The following is a 21687-nucleotide window of genomic DNA, read 5'->3' on the forward strand; positions in this document are numbered from 1 at the left end:
TAATATCATTTATTTTGCTTGAGTATGCATATTTGTTATAAGCTTGCTTTTTAAAAAAATTTTCAATAGAGGGGAGAAAATAGATTTCTGTTGATTGCAAAAAAATAAAAAATAAATACACCTTCCCTGATCTTTTGCAAGTAAAAAGTTATATGACCAGTTTGTACTTATAAAGTTGATTTTTTAAACCCAAATGTAAGACTTTACCTTTTTATCCCTTTTGAATTTAATCTTATTCAATTTGGCAATATGTTCTATTTAGACCTATGATTGATACACACTTGTTTTAAAAAACATCTTTTGATAACTGTATTTCAATATCATTGGTTTCCATTGTAACCTTATATATTTTACCTTGTACATTTAAAAACAGTGTTCTGGGGTGGCCAGGTAGCACAGTGAGTAAGAGCACCGGCCCCAGTGTTGGGATGATCTGGGATAGAATTCGGGCTCAGACACTTAGCACCCACCCAGAAACACCTGGCCATGTAACCTTGAGCAAGCTACTTAACCCCAGTTGCTTAAAACAAACAAACAAACAACAACCAAAAAAACCCAGTGTTCTGAGAGGGAGTTCATAGGCTTTACCAGATGCCAAAGAGTTCCAAGACACAGAAAAAGTTAAGGATCTCTGGGCTGGACCCTCACTTCATCGTAGAACTGAAGACAGCATACAGTTAATATAGTGGCACTGAATCCACCAGTAATTATGAATGTCTAGTGGATGCTTAATAAACATTCAAAGACTATGCTGATCCTTCTTAGGGGATTTGGGATAAAGTCAAGAAAATGACAGGAAAGGAGAATTAAGTTGGGGACAGAATAAAGACAAGTATTGAAGGCAGTCCCATAGAGAAGTCTAATGTAGGCTCTCTCTGGACCCAGAGGATTTGGATCCAAATCCTGGCTTTAACATCTACTATCTGTGTGACTTTGAGGAAGTCATTGAAATGTTCTGGGCTTCAGTTTCCTCATCTATAAAATGAGAATCTTGGACTAGGTGACGTTTGAGGTTTCTGTTCTAAATCTGTGACCCTATTCTTCATCTGTTTTCACATAGTATTATACATTTGAGGAATTTTCAGTGATGTAGGAATATCTGTCAGGGTGTGCTATTAGCTTTATTTTTTGACAATGGCGGAAATGGAAGCCCAGACAGGGTGGTAGGGAAAGGTACGCTCTTCAGAGAGCCAGCTGTTGAATATTTACCACCATAACCTTGCCCAGACCCAAGAAACTGATGCTTCAGGGACAGAGGAACCAAATTATGACAGGGAGAAGAAATTTCTGGGCACAAGAAGGTTGCTCTGAAGAAGTACAAGGTTGGAAATTGAAAATATTTATTCATAACTGAGGAAAATGCTCTATAAACTATAACTCATTATTCTATATAGAAATATTTTGAATTTGTGTAATATATATCATGTGTGCATGTAATACAAATATTATTTTATTTATTTGTTTATTTTTTGGAGGGGGAGGGCAGGGCAATGGGGTTAAGTGACTTGCTCAAGGTCACACAGCTAGTAAGGGTTAAGTGTCTGAGGCTGGATTTGAACTCAGGTCCTCCTGACTCCAGGGCCAGTGCTCTACTCACTGCATCATCTAGCTGCCCCCAAATATTGTTTTAATGTTTCAAAAATGTTATTTTATTATTTTATGTACTCCTTCTACTAATACAGACTGCAACACAGTCAGGAAGACTTGAGTTTGAGTTCCTTATCTATACAGATGAGGAACAGAAGTAGCATCTATCTCACAGGGTTGTTGTGAAGATTAATTAAGTAATGAATTGCAAAGTACTTTGTAAAGCATCTTCCTTCCTTCCTTCCTTCCTTCCTTCCTTCCTTCCTTCCTTCCTTCCTTCCTTCCTTCCTTCCTTCCTTCCTTCCTTCCTTCCTTCCTTCCTTCCTCCCTTCCTCTCTCCCCACTCCATTCCTTCCCTCTTCCCTCCCTTTCTTCTTTCCAATAACCACTTATTGAATATATTATGCAAAGACCTTTATCTTAGAACCCTACGACTGGTGCTGGAAAAAAAATTTCTGCCAAGAGTTTTTTTTTTTTTAAAGTAGATTTAGAAGAAAGGAAATTACTACCAGGAGACACTTCCTTTTGATGATATGCATGGATTTGGGTTTCACTCTTTAGTTCAGTGTCATAAAGTCTCTATAGTTACCACCATCAGTAGCCAGACACCAGCAGAAGGGAAGGATTCTGAGAATTTCCATTGGCTACTGGAGCTAGAACTATCATGCTTACCCGGAGATGGATGGCCCACCTCCTTAATTAGGCATGTGTGCATCTGTGCATGTGTGTATATTTCTATATCTATATGTGTATATATGTGATACACATGTCTATGTTTACTTGTTTATTTCCTTTTTGTATTTAATATTTGTCTCCCTAGAGCCTAGCAGTGTCTGACATATAGTAGCTGATCAGTAAATGCCTGTTGAATAATTTTATGTATATTGTATTATGTATGCACATATATGTATAAAGGTAGTATTACTATTTATGGCTAGTTATATTTCTGGAAAAATAAGATAGCCAGGCATGGCAACACTTGCCTATTGTTCCTATTTCTGGGGAACTGAGGCTGGTGGATTGCTTGAGTTTGGGAGTTCTGAGCTAATGTTGGGTTAATGCAGATTTGGTGTCCACACTAAGTCAGGCACTAACATAGTGAGTCCTAATTGTGGAGGGTAAACCAGCCCAGGTTGGAAAAACAGAACAGGTCAAAGTTTCATATTGGTGAGCAGAGGGAGGACCAAGCCTGTGAATGAACCCTGGTATTCACAAACCTGTGAATGATCAACCTGGTAGAGACAGGGAACAAAAATAGAGAAATAAACAGAGGGATGAATGAGTGAAATGAATTTATAAATAAAGAGAAAAGGTGATGTAAATTCAAAATGATGTAAGTTAAATCTAATTATCCCAAAAAATTGATGGTATGATTTGTTGTGGTTTAGTCATGAACTGACTCTCCATGGCCCTATTTGGGGTTTTCTTGCAAAGATACTGGACTGGTTTGCCATTTCCTTCTCCAGCTTATTTGACAGATGAGGAAACTGGGGCAAACAGGGTTCAGTGACTTGCCCAAGGTCACACACCTAGGAAGTGTCTGAGGCCAGATTTGAACTCAGGAAGATGAGTCTTTCTGACTCCAGGTCCAATGCTTAATCCACTTCCCCCAGCTGCCCCTAATGGTATGATAGAAGGTTGCATGTCTCACCAAGAGCCTGGTACACATTTTTTTTTTTTGCCTTTTTGGAGGGGGGAAAGTAGGGCAATTGGGGTTAAGTGACTTGCTCAAGGTCACATGGCTAATAAGTGTTAAGAGTCAGAGGCCAGATTTGAACTCAGGTCCTCCTGACTCCAGGTCTGGTGCTCTATTTGCTGTGCCACCTAGCTACCCCAAGCCTGGTACACATTTTTATATATGTTGCCAGAAGCACAATATTTATTTGCTAACTTGATATATTTGTAAAATATAAATTATTCAAAAGCACATTTGAATTGATTAACCAAGCTAACAGCAACTAATGACATAAAATTATACTTAATTTGATAAGGTTAGTCTCCCGTGCAAAGTTCTTACCATGCTTTTTCATCATTTCAGTCTTCTTTTTAATTCAATAAACCAGAAGGTGAAGAAACACCTTCCTCAGGGCCATAGAACTCGAGAGTTTCTTTGGACAAGATTTTCAAAGGAGGCAGCTTTGGGGGAGACTTAAGGCCACTTGCATTTTGAGGAACTGATGCAGCAATGTCTGCTTTTCTGACCTATTTTTCTCACTGTGGCTGCACAATCAGAAAAAAATTGTTGGTTATAATTTACTTTTTTATTTCTCAAGCTTGTGTCTCATCATTTGCACCAGCAGTTTTTCCTTCACTCTCTGATGTTATACAAGGTACACCTGACTTAAACATGCATGAACCAGCCTTATCTTTGGGGAATTCTTTATTTCTTTTATTTCTCATGAGTTCTGTGACAATGTAAGAAGTCAAAAAGCTTTGGTGAGAGTGAGGCCAGATTCAAAGGCCCAGGATTAAATGTTTCCCATATATGTGTATATATACACATACACATATTTGGGAAATTTGTTATATTATTTGATTTTCTATATGTATACATATGTATAGGAAAGACTTGCTTTTATATATCTAGCCCCACTCACATCAGATTGTACACATACACCCATATTTATACCTAATGCCTATATCTATATCTTCCCAATTAGATTTTAAGCTCTTTGAGGGCAGGGACTGTATTCTGCCTCTTTTTGTATTCCCAGTGTCTGGGACAGGGGTGGGGAACCTGTGGATTCGAGGCCACATGTGACCCTCTAGGTCCTCAAATGTGGCCTTCTGATTTAATCCAAATGTCACAGAACAAACTCCCTTAATAAAAGGCTTTGTTCTGCAAAACCTGGACTCAGTCAAAGGGCCGTACTCGAGTTCCTAGAAGGCCAAATGTGTACTGGAGGCTGCATGTTCCCTATCCCTGGTCTGGGACATAGCAGGAACTTAATGTTTATTGCTTAATTGATGTCTCTAGCTCTAGCTTCTTCACTTGATCTTATCGAGAACTGCAGTCATTACTAGAATGAGAATTTCTTATTGTATCAGTAGGTTGGTTTTTTTCTAAAAGATGCTTCGATAATTCTCTTTTGTTCCTTTTTTCTCTTTTTCTGGGTAGTGCTATTGCTCATTCTCCCCTCCTCCCCAATTCCTTACCCCACAATAAAAAGAGGAGACAATCTCTTTAACAAGTAAGCATAGTTAAGCAAAACAAAGCCATACATTGGCTGGGTCTGGGGTGACACTAGAACCCTGATTTTCCCAACTCCAAGGCCAGTTATTCTAAAACACTGTTTCTCATGTCATGTTCAGTCATTCAGTTGTGTCTGACTCTTTATAACCCCATGGGCCATCTTATGTCATGTTTGTCCATGGGGTTTTCTTGGCAAAGATGCTGGAGTGGTTTGCTGTTTTCTTCTCCAGTGGATCATGGCAAACAGAGGTGAAGGTGACTTGCCTAGGGTAACACAGCTAATAGGTGTCTGAGGCTGAATTTGAACTCAGGTCTTCTTGACTCCAGCTGAGCCACTCAGTTACCTCCCTCTCAGGCCATGGACCCAATGAGGATTTTCCCACAGTTAGTTGCTGAGGGAAGGAGACAGGTCAGTAATATACACCAAATTTTACTGCCCCTGAAACAGGATAGGTCACTCCATCTCCACTAATAAGGAATGGAGTAGCTTTACAATGTTAACAGAAAAACTGACATCACTAAAATACTTTTTAGTCATACTGACTAATATGGAATTTGTGAACCTTTAAACCAGCTAGGGTTGAAGTTTACTTTTACTCCCTTTCTAGCAAAACAGGGTTGGGAAGAAAGTTAATAAAGATTACAAATGGACCATTTGATTTTGAAGTCATTTTTAGAAACATTGTTACACCAAATACGTGGATTCAAATAACAAATCATTCTTAATAAAGAACTAGGAGTTTAACATTCCCTTGACTTCATTCTGTCATACAGTCAATGCCTTTTAACATTGTCAAGTCAACAAGCATTTATTAAACACCTACTTTGTATCAAGAACTGTTCTAAGTACTGAGGGTACAAAGAAAAGAAAAAAAACAGTCCCTGCTCTCAAGAGCTCACATTCTAGTGGAGTCTAGACCTCCATCTTCTTTGTACTTCATATAGACCTATAAATGACTGAGATGTTATTTCATAGCTTATACATGCACACAGATCTGTGCTCGTTGCTTTGGATGTTCTCTTCAGTAATGTATCCATGACCCCCCATCCTGTAGGACTCAAGCTCATGGCCTCTTCTAAGTCTGACACTGGAGGGCCACTCAGTGCTCTTGGGGCATTCTTCTATTTTTCTTGCCATCTTGAGGATACCAATGGAGCAGAAAATGTATTCATTAGTTATTACTCAGGACAGCTAGTCAGTGCAGTGGATAGAGAGCTGGGCCTGAAGTGAGAAAGGCTCATTGAGTTCAAATCTGACCTCAGACACTGGGCAAGTCACTTCACTCTGTTTGCCTTAATTTCCTCATTTGTAAAATAAGCTGGAGAAGGAAATGGCAAACCAGTCCAGTGTCTTTCCCAAGAAAATCCTAAATAGTATCACAAAGAGTCAGACAGGACTGAAAGACAAAGTTATTACTTACTCTTGCCATGGAACCAGCTCATTTTTTTTAACTGGACATCCTTCTGATGACATCCTTTACTCTGATTCTTCTTTATAGTTTATTATGATGTGTTACATCTTAATTACACCCACCATGTGCCTTTGATTGGTCTCTAAGTTATACTCATTTTTTATTCTTTGGAGACTGTAATGTTCAATGACTCATAGTCTGGTAGAATATTGGCATAAAAAAAGATGGAATTTTGTTTCAAGGAGAAACAAAAAGGTGTTATTAAAGGAGCTTTGCAATTTTCCAATGCCAATTCAGTCCACTCTATTACTCCCATTCAATTCTAGGCCCAAACTCATTGTGATTTTTATTGTATGTCTCTTTAATTGAATGAACACTACTCAAAAGCAAGAACTTCCTTCATTTTTACGCATTCAATAGGTGCAAAATTAGTGTTTACTGAATTAATGAATATATGTGTATGTGTATATGTATTTATACACACATATACACATGTATATGTTTAGAGAGAGATGAATAAGCTCTATAGGTTGTCCATCTAATAGCCTGTCAGAATCTGAATAGTATACATTCTTCATCCACTTGTTTTTTCCTTTCTGGATGGTTCGGTCAAACTCTTGACATGGTCATGGATCTCACTAAGGAAGTTCTTCAATATACAAGAACTTGAGGGGCAGCCAGGTGGCTCAGCAAGTAACAGCACCAGCTCCAGTGTCGGGATGACCTGGGGATCAAATCTGGGCTCAGATACTCAGCACCACACCCAGAAATAACTGGCCATATAACCTTGAGCAAGTTACTTAACCCCGATTGCTTAAAAAAAAATATACAAGAACTTGATCTCACCAGAACAATATTGTCTGCAAAGAGGAGCATTTGGAAGACTTCCCCATATGTAAGAAATCCCTCTTCAACTTGGATTCTATGCTGGATCTCTTCCACAACAGCGAACACCTTTGGTGAGCATAGATCTTCTTGTTTCATGTCCCATCTGATATCAATGATCAATGTCATTGAACAAGAATCTCGCATAAATTTGAAGTAGACATAAGAGACACCTTTTGGGAAGCCAGTACCTTGATTTGAATCAAGAGCTTTTTATAGTCCACAAACAATAAGCCAGTGGAATCTTGTTGATTTTTTAAAACATCTTTCAGTCAATTATGTAATGGTAAAGGTGAGTTCTGCTGTGGAATACTGCCTGCAAAAACTTGTATACTTCCTATTCATACCTTCATCAAGGATGCCCTTGATGCATGCATAGATTATTCTCAAATCATTTTATATAGCCGGCAAAATAGGCAGGAGCTGTTCTTTCAGGGCCTCTCGTGGGGTATTAATAATGTTTCTATGCCTTTGGTAACTTCTCCTTTTGATACCTTTTTTTGCATATTAAATGGATAGGGATGTTTCAGCCACAGAAATGCATAGGAATACTGCTTTTGATACCTTTTGAATTGATCCCTCAGTGCCCACGTTATCATGTCTCCGCCAGCTTGCCCCTCCTTTATGAACACTTGGTTTAATTAAGCTGCTTTTCCTGTCTTTTTAAATGTGCCATTTCTGTCTCTTTTATAGTCACATCAGGGACTTCGATCATAGAGTATGATAGCTCCATCTTCTTTGATGGTGAAAAGAGTTTGTTATGCAAATCTTGACAAATCTCTTCATTTCTATCCCATTTAAAAAGCATTTATTAAGTACATATTATATGCCAGGAACGGTGCTAGGTAATGACAAAAATGCAATCATTGCTGCCCTCCAGGCACTTTCGGTCTATTAGGGGAGAGGAATAACATGTGCTTAGAAAAATAGAGCTAGGGTCCAGATCTGTGATTTTAATGTAATAGGAAACTTCTGGAGGAGGATAGTCCCTTCTCTAATGCAGGTCATCACTTTCTTTAGGACATATTCTTATAGGATTGCTTGGGGCACTGAAAAGCTAAGTGATCGGTTCAGGATCACACAAGCTGTATGTGACTGAGGCAGGATTTGAATCCAGATTTTCCTAACTCCAAAGCCAGCTCCATCACTAGTCCAAGCTGTCTTTCACAGAAAGGAAGGAAATTCTCACACAGAAAAATTATTTCAAAATATATAACAAATAATTTTGAGGGCAAGGGCATAGCATGAATATGAAGGGGAGTTTAGAAACAATAGAACAGGAATTCCTGAGGGCCCAGAGGAATGATACAATCACGGAATCATAGGTCAGGGAAGGGAGGAACTTCTCCCCAAGCAACCCTGAGATGTAGAATCACAGGAACTTGGAGTAGAACTATGTGACTGCAGATTGTCATGCCCTTCACAGTAGCCATGGAAATATCGATTTGAGGGGAGGCTAGGTGGTACAGTGGATAGAGTACAAGCCCTGGAGTCAGGAAGACCTGAGTTCAAATCCAGCCTCAGACACTTAACACAAAAACTAACCATGTGACCTCGAGAAAGTCACAACCCCAATTGTCCTATCTTTCCCCCTCCAAAAAAAAAAAAAGCAAAAAAAAAAGAGAAAGAAATATTGATTTGATTGTCAATCCCTGAGTAACAGGTGGAACATTGTGGGGGAGGGTGGTGAAGGAAGAGGGGAGACACAGGTGATGGTAAGACAGATGATGGGCTGCTGGTACTGCCTGACGGTCAAAGCAACAGTTGAAAGAATCACGGACCTAGCTGGTGGTGTAGTTGTTTGTCTTTGTTTTCAAAGAGGGCCAGTGGCATCATAGAGTGATATCTTGACTTGTGCGTGCATTGGATTTAAGTGAGGCAGAATTACACAAAGTCATCAACCTTACTCTTCCTTCCAAAGTCGTTGAAGTCCAGTGGCGGGACAGAAGGCAGGACGACTTGTCTAGTGGCAGTGGCCCAGGATGCAGTGGATGACTTTGGCATCTTTGGTGTCTGACCAAGCTCTAAATGCTCCATAGCACCTGCTTCAGCTGCCTTTACAGCCATTGGAACAAATTGTTCTCATTTTCCCATTCCACCAGGGGAAGTCTTCCTATGCTTGAAGCAGACACTACCCTAATTCACCAACAAATGCCAGTTACTGTCAACCTTGTTTAGCCTGTCTGCTGAGACAGTTTACCAGAGTGTGGCTGCTGTGCATGCTACAGCTGAGAGTGGTGTGCCAGGTGGACACCAAAGGTGAATGAGCAGGCCTGAAAAGTGTTGGGAAAGCCCTCACACCAGAGGTGCTCTCTGAACACCCAAACACCCCACCTAACTGGTAATAGAAGGGTAGAGGGGCAGCTAGGTGGCACAGTGAGTAGAGCACTGGCCCTGGAGTCAGGAGGACCTGAGTTCAAATTTGGCCTCAAACACTTAACACTTACTAGCTGTGTGACCTTGGGAAAGTCACTTTACCCCAATTGCCCTACCTTCCCCCTCCAAAAAAAAAACAAAAAAAAAAATAGAAGGGTGTAGACAAATTTGAGGTAGCCCTCAATCCTCAGCCAGGTAAACTCTGCTCTAGGACTCCATCTAATGTTGATAAGATTATCTCCTCTAGTATAAACCATATGAGCAAGATTCTTCTTAAAATATAATGATACTATCCTCAAGTCTTAATTGGTCCAGGGGACTAAAGCTCAAACCAATGACATAGCTTCCTAGTGACCTAATTACAAAAGCCTTTGATGAGCTCCTCTCTCATGCTTAACCCACATTTGAACTGATTTCCATGGCATGGAAACTATACCCAACTGAATCAATGATGTTTCCTTTCTCAATGTCCTTTCCCTACTATGAATAAGTAAACTTCTTTTTAATAACTGAAGGATATTATTATAATGTCTCATTTCATTTCAATCCCATTAGTTACTAGTCATTTCCTGTCTATTAAAATAAAATCAATTTCACTTTTGTGATGTCACTTAGTTCTTGGTATGTTCAACTCCTTCCAATTTTTTCTTAATGAAAATAAATTATGTAAAGGCATGAGGTTTCTGTGTAGTCTGCAAATCTTTGACTATTCTCATTCCTTTTTCCTGATCCATATTTTCCCAACACATTACTTCTTATCCTCATTCCTACCTTCCCATGAAAGTCATTGAATATCAAAGTATATATTGATTTAATCCGTAGGGCCCTACCAAGTTCTTCCTAGCATTTCCCTCTTTTATCTTTTTTCAGAAATGTTGGCACATAGTCTGCAATTATTCCCATGGTGCTCTTTTGCCAACATTTATCCTGACCACTATAATATGAGATGACTGAAACCCATATCTCTTGTTACCTTTGGATGCATAGTAAAGTCAACTTTGTCAACTCCTTTATCTCTCCATGGACAAATTGTGAGCCATTCTTCCATTTCACTGTAACTTATTTATGCCTTCTAGTTTTATATTTATTACACATGTCAACATCAGTATGATTCCATTTCTTCAGTAGCATGCCTACTTGTTGGTCACAGGACAAGGATTTCACATTTAGAGTACCAATAACTAAATGGGGGCTTATCAATAATCTAAAAGGTCTGTAGTTCTTAAAATCTTCTGCTCCCTTTCCCATCTTTGTTCCAGATGTGTGGAGGGGGCAGGATTGAATCATGGTCCTTTTTGTATTTTTCATTGGTTGCCCTGAAGATTCATCACCGAAGGGTGAGCTTACTGTTGATAAGCTTTTTCATGCTATTCCAGGCTGTTCTTAGAAAGCAGTTGTAATCTACTAACTGAACTGTACTCAAAATCACTCCAACATGGTAGAACCTACCAGAATTTGTGCTCTATTGGTGCAACCAGTGAGAACACAGTGTCAACGTATGCTATGATAAAACTTTGGAGGAGGACTTCCCGAAATTCTCTTCAATGCCAAAGGCCAGGAAAAGAGTAGAATGTGTGACACATCCTACCAGGTTCTAAAGATTTGGAGACCAGTACCGGCAATGAACTGTGTTTGCTTTCTGGGGACCAATTTAGCTAAATGGGAAAGGAACTCGTTGATAGGTTCTTTGGCCAACATGACTAATGGAAAAAAAAGGAAAAAATAGAAAATGACCCTCCATCTTATGCCTCAGCTCTTTTGGTAAAGTGGTAGAGTATGGAAAAAGGGGGAGAGGGTACTAAGACTCTCAATGTTCTTAGGCTTTCTATGTATACTAATTTAATTGTTGGTATTCTGCATGTGAGGTGTTTATTCTTTTGTTATTGTTGTTCAGTCATTTTTTTCAGTCGTGGTGTTTTCTTGGCAAAGAGACTGGAGTGGTTTGCCATTTCCTTCTCTATACCATTTTACAGATGAGGAAACTGAGGCAAATAGGGTTAAGTGACCTACCCAGGGTCACACAGCTAGTAAGTGCCTGAGGCCACTTTTGAACTCAGGTCTAACTAACTCCAGGCTGGTGCTCTGTGCACTATGGCTCCACCTAGCTGCCCTTTATTTATTTATTTTGGTCAACTGCAACTTGAATTTCTCATAGTCTGTGATTTATCAAGATTCACAAACATAGAATACCTCTGGGAAAATAAACGTGTTGAAAAGATGGGTCATTGGGTAGGGGAACAGCTTGGTATCATTCAAAGTACAATTTCCCAAATGCAATCCAGTTGGCTCCTTTCTAGCTGTTCAATTCTGTCTTTCTCATTAGATTGTGAGCTCCTTGAGGTCAGGGACTGTCTTTACCTCTTTTTGTATCCCTAGCCCTTAGCACAGTGCCTGGAACATAGCAGGAGATTAATAAAATGTGAATAAAAAGGTTAACAAAAATGTTAATAAAAAGGCACTTCAAAAAATGACTGACTGACAAGTTAAGGATAACAGATGAACATCCCCCAGGGGAAGAGAAGGCATGATTGGGTTGAGATATGCCCCATGGAGGAAAAACCCACTTGGATGAGCTTACATATTCACTCAAGCATTGAAGAATAGGGCTTTTTTTGTGACTTCTTGTAGCTGAACTTAAATTAAAAGCATCTTAGAAAAGGATTTCTTTGAACTTATTGGATTTCCTTCAGGCTTCAAAGTTTTTACCAGTCTTGTCAACATTCATCAACATTGTTATGATAATATGGTAGATGGCAGTCAGCTTGCAAAACACTCTTAGTAGTTTGGGCCATATTTATAATTTTAATAAAAATAAAATTGGGGGTTGTCCACAGACAGATTGCTTTCTTTCATTCTCAGCCTTATATCTGTGATACTTTATGTCTGAGCAGTGGGTTTCAGATTACTTTTTGAGTCCTGTTTATAAGCCAGTAGAGAAGAATGTAAAAGGAAGCCTTGTATATATGTAATGCCAGTTTCAAGTCTGGGAAGTTTTGAAAGTCTCAGCTTAAATGTGACTCCTAATTTGATGGAGAGAATGCTTCAGCTATGCTTCACGGCTGTGTGAGGAGTGCAATTAGTATGAGAGCTTTGTAGAGAAGGCATTTTTCATTGCTGTTTAAGAGAGAATAGACTCTCCAGACTCTTTCCAGAATCAACTCCAAAGAGGAGAAAGTGAAAGACATTGATAGAGACATGTAGGGGAAGCTGGAACCTCAACATCTACCTGATTTCTAAGGTTTCTCTCTTGTTTGAGCAAGATCTCGTCTAAAGAGCTCCTTCATTCATCTATTTTCTGGTATATTCTGACCTGTAAACTTAAATGATTTCTCTTTGCTATCTGCTTGGGCAAATGAATTTATTTACTATTCACTGTTTGTGTTGGTCTCTTGTGTGTAACTGGCATTTGGTGGGAAGAGGCCAAGCCAGAGGTGGGGAACCTGTGGCCTTGAGGACACAGGTGGTCTTCTAGGTCCTTGGGTGTGGTTTTTCAACTGAGTCCAAGTTTTATAGAACAAATCCTTTTATTAAGGGGATGTATTCTATGAAGTCATTCAAAGGGGTCACATGTGGTCTCAAGGCCATAGGTTCCCCACCTCTGGGGCAAGCTACTAAGTGCAAGCTTGTGGAAGAAACTCTCCCTTTAATAGGCAGTGACTAGGAAAAGTGGCTTGAACCTAAAAATTATTATCCTTGGCCAGCAACATTTGGTGGGGGGTGGGCAGGGCAGATAAATGTCATTCTAGTCTAGTGCCCCCTCTCAGAAGGGAATATAGAGTGGCTATCATGCCCACTTCTACTCCCCTGAAGGCAGATATCAAAATCTCCCTTGAGTTAGGGTGGGCAAGTTTCCAGAGGTACGTATCCATGGCTCCCCTTGTTTTTGTGTTTAGCTATCCCACGTCAACATACACAACATAGGTACATACATACCTTATGTCCAAATAGAATAGGCAGTTCTCTATGTGGTACTCCCAACATGTCTTCCTTGTAACTGAAACACTGTTATTAGAGATTCATTATTACTTTGGGTCTTAAAGGTTTGTTGGTCTTTAAGAATATCCTATTAAAATGTAAATATCCCTGGACTGGATAATACCTTAAATCCTTATCAGCAAATTCTTTGGAGAGGATTATGGAACAAAGAAAAAATGTCTGAGGCTGAGTCTGAACTGGAATCTGGAGAGGATTCCTGGGGGGGACCCACCCAGGAAAGGGACCTACACAGAACAAATTCACCTGCTGGACAATTTTACTTTACCTGGAGGCCCTGGAAAGACCTCAGTGGATTTTCTGAGTCTGCCGCAGGGCTGAACAGAAGCCATCCTCACAGATTCAATTCAATTTATTGTGGCATGCTTATATATACGACCTGTGCTAGGTGTTAGGAGTGTGAAGACTGAAATAAGAATGGGCTCCCAGAAGGTTTATAATATAGTTGAGGGATAAGACAAACGTACAGAGAATTATAAGCAGAAACGTTTCTCTTCCTACAAGATCTAGTTCAGCTATCACTACTCCTTGAAGCTCTGGGATCTCCATTTGCCAAAGTCTTCACTCCCTTCTCTGCCCTGCTCTCTTCATGAAAGTGATCATTCCCTCCCCAAATGTACTTAGGGCATATTTTCTGGATCTTTCCTTTGTTCTGACCACATTCTATCTTGTACTATTCCCTTCTATGCATATGGACTTTTCAGTTCACTTATGACAGGAGTGGGGAACCTGAATGAAATGCTTAGTTCTTTGAAAGTAGAGAAAGGTTCATCTTTGAACCTCACCATTCTTTTTACCCCCGGTGCCTAACATTAATGTGCTTGAATTAAATTGAATAATATAAGTGCATAGGATGCACAGAGAATAGTATGAGAGTTAATAGGTGATAGTTAATCTTAATTAGATAATAATAAGGATAATAGTTAATAGGAATAAAAATAATTAATAGGAATAGGTGAGAGTTAATCTTTGAGTCAAGGATAACTGGGTTCAAGTCCCATCTCCCTGGACTAGTTACTTAAACTCTCAGTATTTTAGACCAGAGGTGTCAAACTCCAGGCCAGCAAAACTCACTGTGGAACCTGAACCAGAATAAAATGTAGTTTTATGAGAATGCTTAACAAAATGAATAAAAATACAACATAGATAATGTTCATCTGTGCTTTTCTTAGTAAACTGCAGCCCCACAGAGAAAGATCCATTTCTCTTTGAGTTTGGTACCACTGCAAATGTAAGTGATGCTCAAAGACTCTGAGTGGAGAGAAGTTGCTGACTTGAGGGAGTTTCCTGATCTGAGAGCTCCTTATCCCTAAGTGAACTAGAGAAAGGAGAAGGCAGTTGTACATAGGGGTTCAGGGAAGGTTCCACAGAAAAGAATGTAGCTGAGATGGGCCTTGAAGGAAAGCAAAGCTTTCAACAGGGACAAAGGTAGGAGAGACAGGGCAGGAGTGCACTGCTGAATGTTTAACAGTCATCCTAGAGGAACATATGAATACACTTTTAATATCTGCATTATCAATACTCATTTAATATCTGCATTGTCATTACTTTCTTAAGTCTAGACAAACAAAATAATGAATCAAGCTCTGATTTGTAGTGATTTCCAATTTCTGAAGCATAAATGCTCACACTGAAAATTTAATAATCTGCCCTCTGGACCTTAGGGCAGCTAGGTGTCACAATGAATGGAGTGCTGAGCCTGAAGTCAAGAAGACTCCTCTCCCTGAGTTCAAATCTGGACTCAGACTTTTTTTTTCTTTTTGGAGGGGGAAGGTAGGGCAATTGGGGTTAAATGACTTTCCCAAGATCACATGGCTAGTTTTTTGTGTTAAGTGTCTGAGGCCAGATTTGAATTCAAGTCCTCCTGACTCCAGGGTTGGTGCTCTATTTAGTGCGCCACCTAGCCACCCCATGGACTCAGACATTTACTAGCTGTGTGACCCTGAGCAAGTCACTTAACCCTGTTTGCCTCTGTTCCTCATTTATAAAATGAGCTGGAGAAGGAAATGTGAGACAACTCTAGTATCTCTGCCAAGAAAACCCCAAGCGGGGTCGCGAAAAGTCAGATATGGCTGAAAAATAAGTGAACAGCAACAATCTCTAGCACTTAGAGACGGCTCCAGCATACCTTGATACAAGCATAAGCAACAGGCAGGTAACAAAGGGGAGGAGGTGGGAAGGGGCAGAGGAATAGCCTTTGGGGGTCCTCAATGTCAAGCGATCTAAGGGAAATGGCGTGTTGAGTCTGGAAAGGTAGGTTATAATTGAGCCACACTATGGGGGAATTGAATAAGGAATTGGAATTTTATTTGAGAGGTAATGGTGTGACATTGGAAGTTTTAAGCAGGGAAGCAATTTGGGTCAGACCTCTGGATGAGGAAGATTCCTTTAGCAGATATGTGAATGGGGAGCTAGAGGGTAGGAAGACTGGAAGCAGGAACTATAAATGGTCAATTACAATAGTTCCCAGCACAGGTAATAAGGCTCTGAAATATGGTCGTATCTGTTGGAGAGCAAATGGTGGCAGACCATCTTGTGTTGTATGTTCAAATTCTGGGGCTTGAAATTTGCCTCTGGGTCACCTCTTTCGTACCCAGCTTTCCAACCCATGGACAACAGAAAAATCTCCTTCACACCCCGCCAGGACTTTAGGAACTTCTTGGCCAATAGCTATACTCTCACTGACAGGTCTGTTCCTCTGTCAACCATGACCCTTCACAGTCCCTCATTCCCCATATCCAATTATTTGCCAAGTCCTCTTAATTCTGTCTCCACAACTTCTGTTCCACATATCCCCTTTTCTCTAATCATACATTTGTCATCCTAGTTCAGGACCTTGTAACCTCTTACCTAGACTACTGCAACAGCCTCCTAGTTTCTCTTCTTTCAGGGTCTCCCCCATACAGTTCATTCTCCATACAGCTGCAATTCATGTTCTTAAACCATCACTCCAAATAAGTCACTCCCCTGCTCAAGAAGCTCCAGTTACTCCCTATCATCTCTAAGAAAATTGCTTTCAATGAGGATGAGCACAGCATCAAGGTTAGCTACTACACTGATGGTAAAGTCTTCAACTTGAAAAGGCTACAAGCCAAGACCAAAGTGGAGGGTGTGTTGGTGCAAGATTTTCTGTTTGCAGATGATTGTACACTCAATGCAGCCTCTGAAGCTGAGATGTAGCAAAGTATGGATCAATTCTCTTCTGCTTGTGCTAATTTTGGCCTGACAATTAACACCAAGAAAACACAGGTGCTCCATCAGCCACTATCACACCATTTTATATGTGTAACCATGGGTTACAGCAAATGGAGAAGTTTTGAATGCTGAGGATAAGTTCACTTACCTTGGTGGTGTTCTTTCCAGGTTGCCAGAGATAGCTCAGTGTTTGGGAGACTCCAAAGGAAAGTATGGGACAGAAGAGGTATTCGACTGCCTATCATACTGAAGGTCTACAGAGTCATTGTGCTGACCTCATTGTTGTATGCCTCTGAAACCTGGACAATCTACCAGCGCCATGCCAGGAAACTGAATCACTTCCATTTGAATTGTCTGAGTAAGATTCTGAAGATCTCCTGGCAGGAAAAGGTACCAGACATTGAGGTCCTTACTTGAACTAAACTGCCAAGCATTCCAACTCTGCTTAAGAGAGTGCAACTCCAATGGGTTGGCCAAGTTGTTCAAATGCAAAATGTATGCTTGCCAAAAAGATTTTTTATGGACAAGTCACACAGAGCAAATACTCACATAGTGGTCAGAAGAAGTGATACAAGGACACTCTCAAGGTCTCGCTGAAGAACTTTGAAATTGATTGTGTGACATGGGAGACACTGGCATAGGACTGCTCAGCATGGTGTGCCCACATCACAGAAGGTGCTGCATTATATGAGCAAAGAAGCATTGAAACAACTCAAAGGAAATGCAGGATGTGCAAGTTTAGAGAATCCACACCAAATATTCACAAGGACTATTTGTGCCCGACCTGTGGTAGAGCAATGGGAGCTCATACTGGTCTGATCAGCCATAGTTAGACACATTGAAACTTGACTCTAGCATAGTCATGTCATTTTGGTTCTCTTTGAGAACAAAGGACAACAACCATTGTTTGTCTCTAAGAATAAAATATAAACTCCTTTGTCTGACATTAAAAACTAACCATAATGTGGCTACAGATTATTTTTCCAGACTCTACATTTCAGCCCAACTGACCTATTTGCTGCTCCCCATAAGGATATTCTATCTCCAACCTTTGGCCTTTGTTAAGGCTGTGCTTTCACTCATCTTTACCTCAACAGAATCCTCAGCTCCCTTCAAAGCATAACTCAGAGTCCACTTCCCCAGAAGCCATCCTGAGGCCCTGGTTGCTCGGGCCCTCTCCTTACCACTTTGTGTCTATTGGGTAGATGTGTCTGTGCACCTGTTATTTATCCTCAGCAGAATGTCAGCGCTTTGAGGGCAGAGACTGTTAATTTCTTGTTTTTGCCTCTCCACCACCTAGCCCAGTGCCTGGCACATAGTCAATAGATGAAAATAACTAGTGTAAATACTTAGGAGATGTCTAGAAAAAGGGGAGCGGAGAGCTTCTACAAAAGGGATTATTATCTCTTATCTAGTCTGTGAACTTTGAAAATATGCATTTTGCTAACTGCATTTCAATACAGTTGGTTTCCTTTGTAATCCTGAGCCTTTCATGTTATGCATTTAAAAACATTATTCTAAAAAAAGGGGGAGTGGTGTCCATAGGCTTCTCCAGACTAACAAGAGTGGTCTGTGAAGCAAAAGAGCAAAAAATATTAAGAACCATTTTTCTAGAAGGAAGAGATCCCTCCTAGCCCAGAGTTCAATTAAGACTTGAGAACAAGTCAATAAATGTTTGTTGAATTGAATTGAATTGAATTACATCCAGTCTAAAAGAAGGACAGCCTCTTGAGGTCAGAGACTCACTTGTTTTTGTCTAGGTCAGTGTTTATAGAACAGAATTGAAAATAGCTCCAGAGTTTTTTTTTTGTTTGTTTGTTTTTTTTTGTTTGCTTTTTGGAGGGGGGAAGGCAGGGCAATTGAGGTTAAGTGACTTGCCCAAGGTCACACGACTAGTAAGTGTTAAGTGTCTGAGGCTGGATTTGAACTTGGGTCCTCCTGATTCCAGGACTGGTGCTCTATTTACTCACTGTGAACTTCTAAGTTTCTTAAGGACAGAAACTCATCTTTTGTCTTTGTATCTCCCCCAGTATATAGCATAGTGCTTTAACTATAACAAATAACTACTCAATAAATGGCTGTCAAATTGAATTTCATTATGGACCTACCCCTTTCTTAAAAGCTTCCAGAGTAGGAGGGCTCCCCCCAGAGCCACCACCAGGAAGGCCTTCAACAACCATATTGACAAGACGTCTAAGCCAAGACTCCACTGCAGAAATCTAGGGCGTTTCTTCCTGCCACACTTGATCCTAAAGGAAATCTAAAGAGGTTATTCACCGGTCCTCTGAGAAATGGTATGCTTTAACTGGAGTGAAGCAGTCGACAGAGAAAATAAGGTTTTTCTTTTCCATTTCTGAGTCCTGCTGGGGGAAGATGGGACCTCTGAAACTATGAACCACCTTGATGACTCCAACAGATGTGTCTGACTCATTTCCCTAGCCACGTCCTCAGACCATGCACAGTGTATGCCGCACTGTCATCCCTGGATACTGGATTCATCAGCAACTGGGCGACGGAGCCAGCATCCTCATTACTCCTTGCTTGTCAAGTACTATTTTTTTCCTTAAGGAAACCTCTCGTTAATCTACCAATTTAAAGAAATAGGTAAATACTCATTCTTCTCCAACAGGGAGTGGGAACCACCATGAACCCAGATCTGTGATTAAATAGTACCAGGAGACTTACTGTATTCTTCCCTTCCCCCACCTCACTATTATTTCAACATATTTATAAGAATCATACCATTATACTAGAGTCAATTTTATGCAGGGAAATTACACATGGGAAATCATTTGTAATAAGGATCTGAAAAGATGAAGGGGGAAGAAAGGGAACAATTGGGAGATGAGGGAGGAAAAACTGAGTCTATCTAAATCTGGAGACCATAAAAGTGTTTGAAGCTATGAGACGATATCTTGGAGGAGATCCCAGGGTAAACAGAACCGGTCTGAGTTGTCTGGATAGTATAAAGTTCACCATGATTCAGTGAAGGAGGTTGGGGTCCTTCCAGTGGATGCAGACTCATTCTTTTGAAGATAGCCAAGGCCTGGGAAACAAGTCTCATTAGATAAGGCAGAATAATGGCGGCACCATTAAGGTTGTGTAAATAGAATTGGAAGCTTGAAAGCAGGATGAAAAGTTTAAAACAAGGGATATACTGAGAAGCCAGTGGGTGGAAATATTATCATAGATCCCAAATAGGTCATGCATAAAGAATGGAGAGTAAGGAGAAAAATTTAAAGGAACTGAAATGATTGTCTTGGAGAAGGAAAGGTGGAGAGATAAATCAAAGAAGTGTTGTATAATGGAAAGAGTAGTAAGCTGGCAGTCAGGAGACATGGACTTTGGGCTTGGTTCTTCCAATCACTGACTTTAGAGTCACTGAACGTTTTGGGCTGTCAGATTCTTAATCTGTAAGAGGAGGCTGGACTATGAGTCACAAACTAAATTTGAATGTTTGTTTAAGTTTCCTTTTGGTTTACATTTTAATTTGTTCAAAGACTGTGGATCGGAACAAAGAGATAATGGATTGAATAATATGACTGGGGAGGGAGGGGAGGGAGGTGTTCTGAAAGCAGACCTCACTATGTAGATTCAGAAACATGGACTAGATTTTAATCCAAAGCTGCTTTCATTTCCACAATTATAATGATAAGAAATATACACAGAAGATAGGGAGCAGCTATGTTCAAGTGAGCAGTGATAGATGCTAGTCTACAAGAAAGGGCTGCTAGGTGCCACAGTGGATAGAGTGCTGGGCCAGGAAGATTTATCTTCCTGAGTTCAAATCTGGCCTCAGACAGACACTTACTAGCTTTATGATCCTAAGCAAGTGATTTAACCCTGTTTGCTTCAGCTTCCTAATCCAGCAAATGAGCTGGAGAAGGAAATGGCAAACCACTCCAATAATTTGCCAAAAAAAAAAAACAAAACCCAAATGGGGTCACAAAGAGTTAGACATGACTGAAAAATGACTGAATAACAACAGTCCACAAGGAACTTGACTTAAAATGCAGCATAAAGGATACAGATTACAGTAATACCTTCTGTAGTCAGCATCCTTGATCAATGAACTATACAAGTAGTAGATTATAATTGCATTCTAATAGAATGCAGGTCAGGCACTATTTTTTTTTGTTTTGTCTTTGTATCTCCAGAGGTTATCATAGTGTCTTGCATTATTAGAAATATAATGGATAAAATATAAGGTATGTGTACTGCTAGTACTACAAGCTTTCTAAAGTATATTACACACTTTCATGCTTCTTAAATCTGTAAGATGTCTTCTATGGAACATAATCTTTTACATCATCAAAAACTTCTGATAATGATTCAGTCTCACTAATATGAACATTATTGACTGGCCTGTGTTTTGTGTTTCAGTGGTATTTTAAGAGCTATTTGTGTTTGAACTGTTTCCCTAGTAGGACCCTAAAGGTCTATGCTTTTTGAATTCCTCTGTCTGCTTTGTATAGCTTTTCTTTCTTTCATTTTCATTCAGCCAATAAGCCTATCTTGGAAGGAACCTTCCAGTTGACTTTAGAGATGGAAAAGTTGAGACCCAGAGGGGTTAAATGAATTGCCCAAGGTCACACAACTTGTTGTTGTTGTGCTTGTCATTCAGTCATTTCAGTAGAGTCTGATTCTTCATGACCCCATGTGGGATTTTCTTGGCAAAGATACTGGAGTGCTTTGCCATTTCCTCCTCCAATCATACAAACAGTAAAAAATAGAATCAAAATTTGAACCCAAGTCTTTTGACACCAAATCCAGTCCACTTTTCCTGTATGTCTGCCTCTAATCACCCCCATCCATTTTTTCTCTTTTATTTATTTATTTTTCATTTTTCAAATGCTTTATTAACTTCTGATTTACATCATTCATTTCTGCCAGATTTTGAGTTACAAAGTAGTATTAATAAGAGTATATATATATATATATTTAAACATTTGATTTTAAAACTTTGAATTCCAGATTCATTCCCTTCCTCCCTTGTCACCCACCCTTACTGGAAAGATAAGCAATTCAGTACAGGTTGTACATGTG

The 21687-nt window shown here is 39.8% G+C and overlaps 1 protein-coding gene across 2 annotated transcripts in view; it reads right to left on the reverse strand.

The window, feature by feature from the left end:
* Positions 1–21687, reverse strand: part of ARSB (arylsulfatase B) — a 305283-nt gene that overhangs the window by 22285 nt on the left and 261311 nt on the right. The window contains exon 7 of one of the 2 annotated variants that reach the window (XM_069096304.1): positions 13400–13455. The exons of the other annotated variant lie outside the window; for it this stretch is intronic. Within the exon in view, the coding sequence (XP_068952405.1) occupies positions 13415–13455 (41 nt within the window). The 3' untranslated portion in view covers positions 13400–13414. Of the gene's footprint in view, positions 1–13399; positions 13456–21687 lie in introns of those variants that run through there. 2 annotated transcript variants of the gene reach the window in all.

The sequence above is a fragment of the Petaurus breviceps genome, unplaced genomic scaffold, assembly GCF_028583685.1.
Source record: "Petaurus breviceps papuanus isolate PSGF00001 unplaced genomic scaffold, PetGlider_PUasm1.0 229, whole genome shotgun sequence".
NCBI lineage: Eukaryota > Metazoa > Chordata > Mammalia > Diprotodontia > Petauridae > Petaurus > Petaurus breviceps.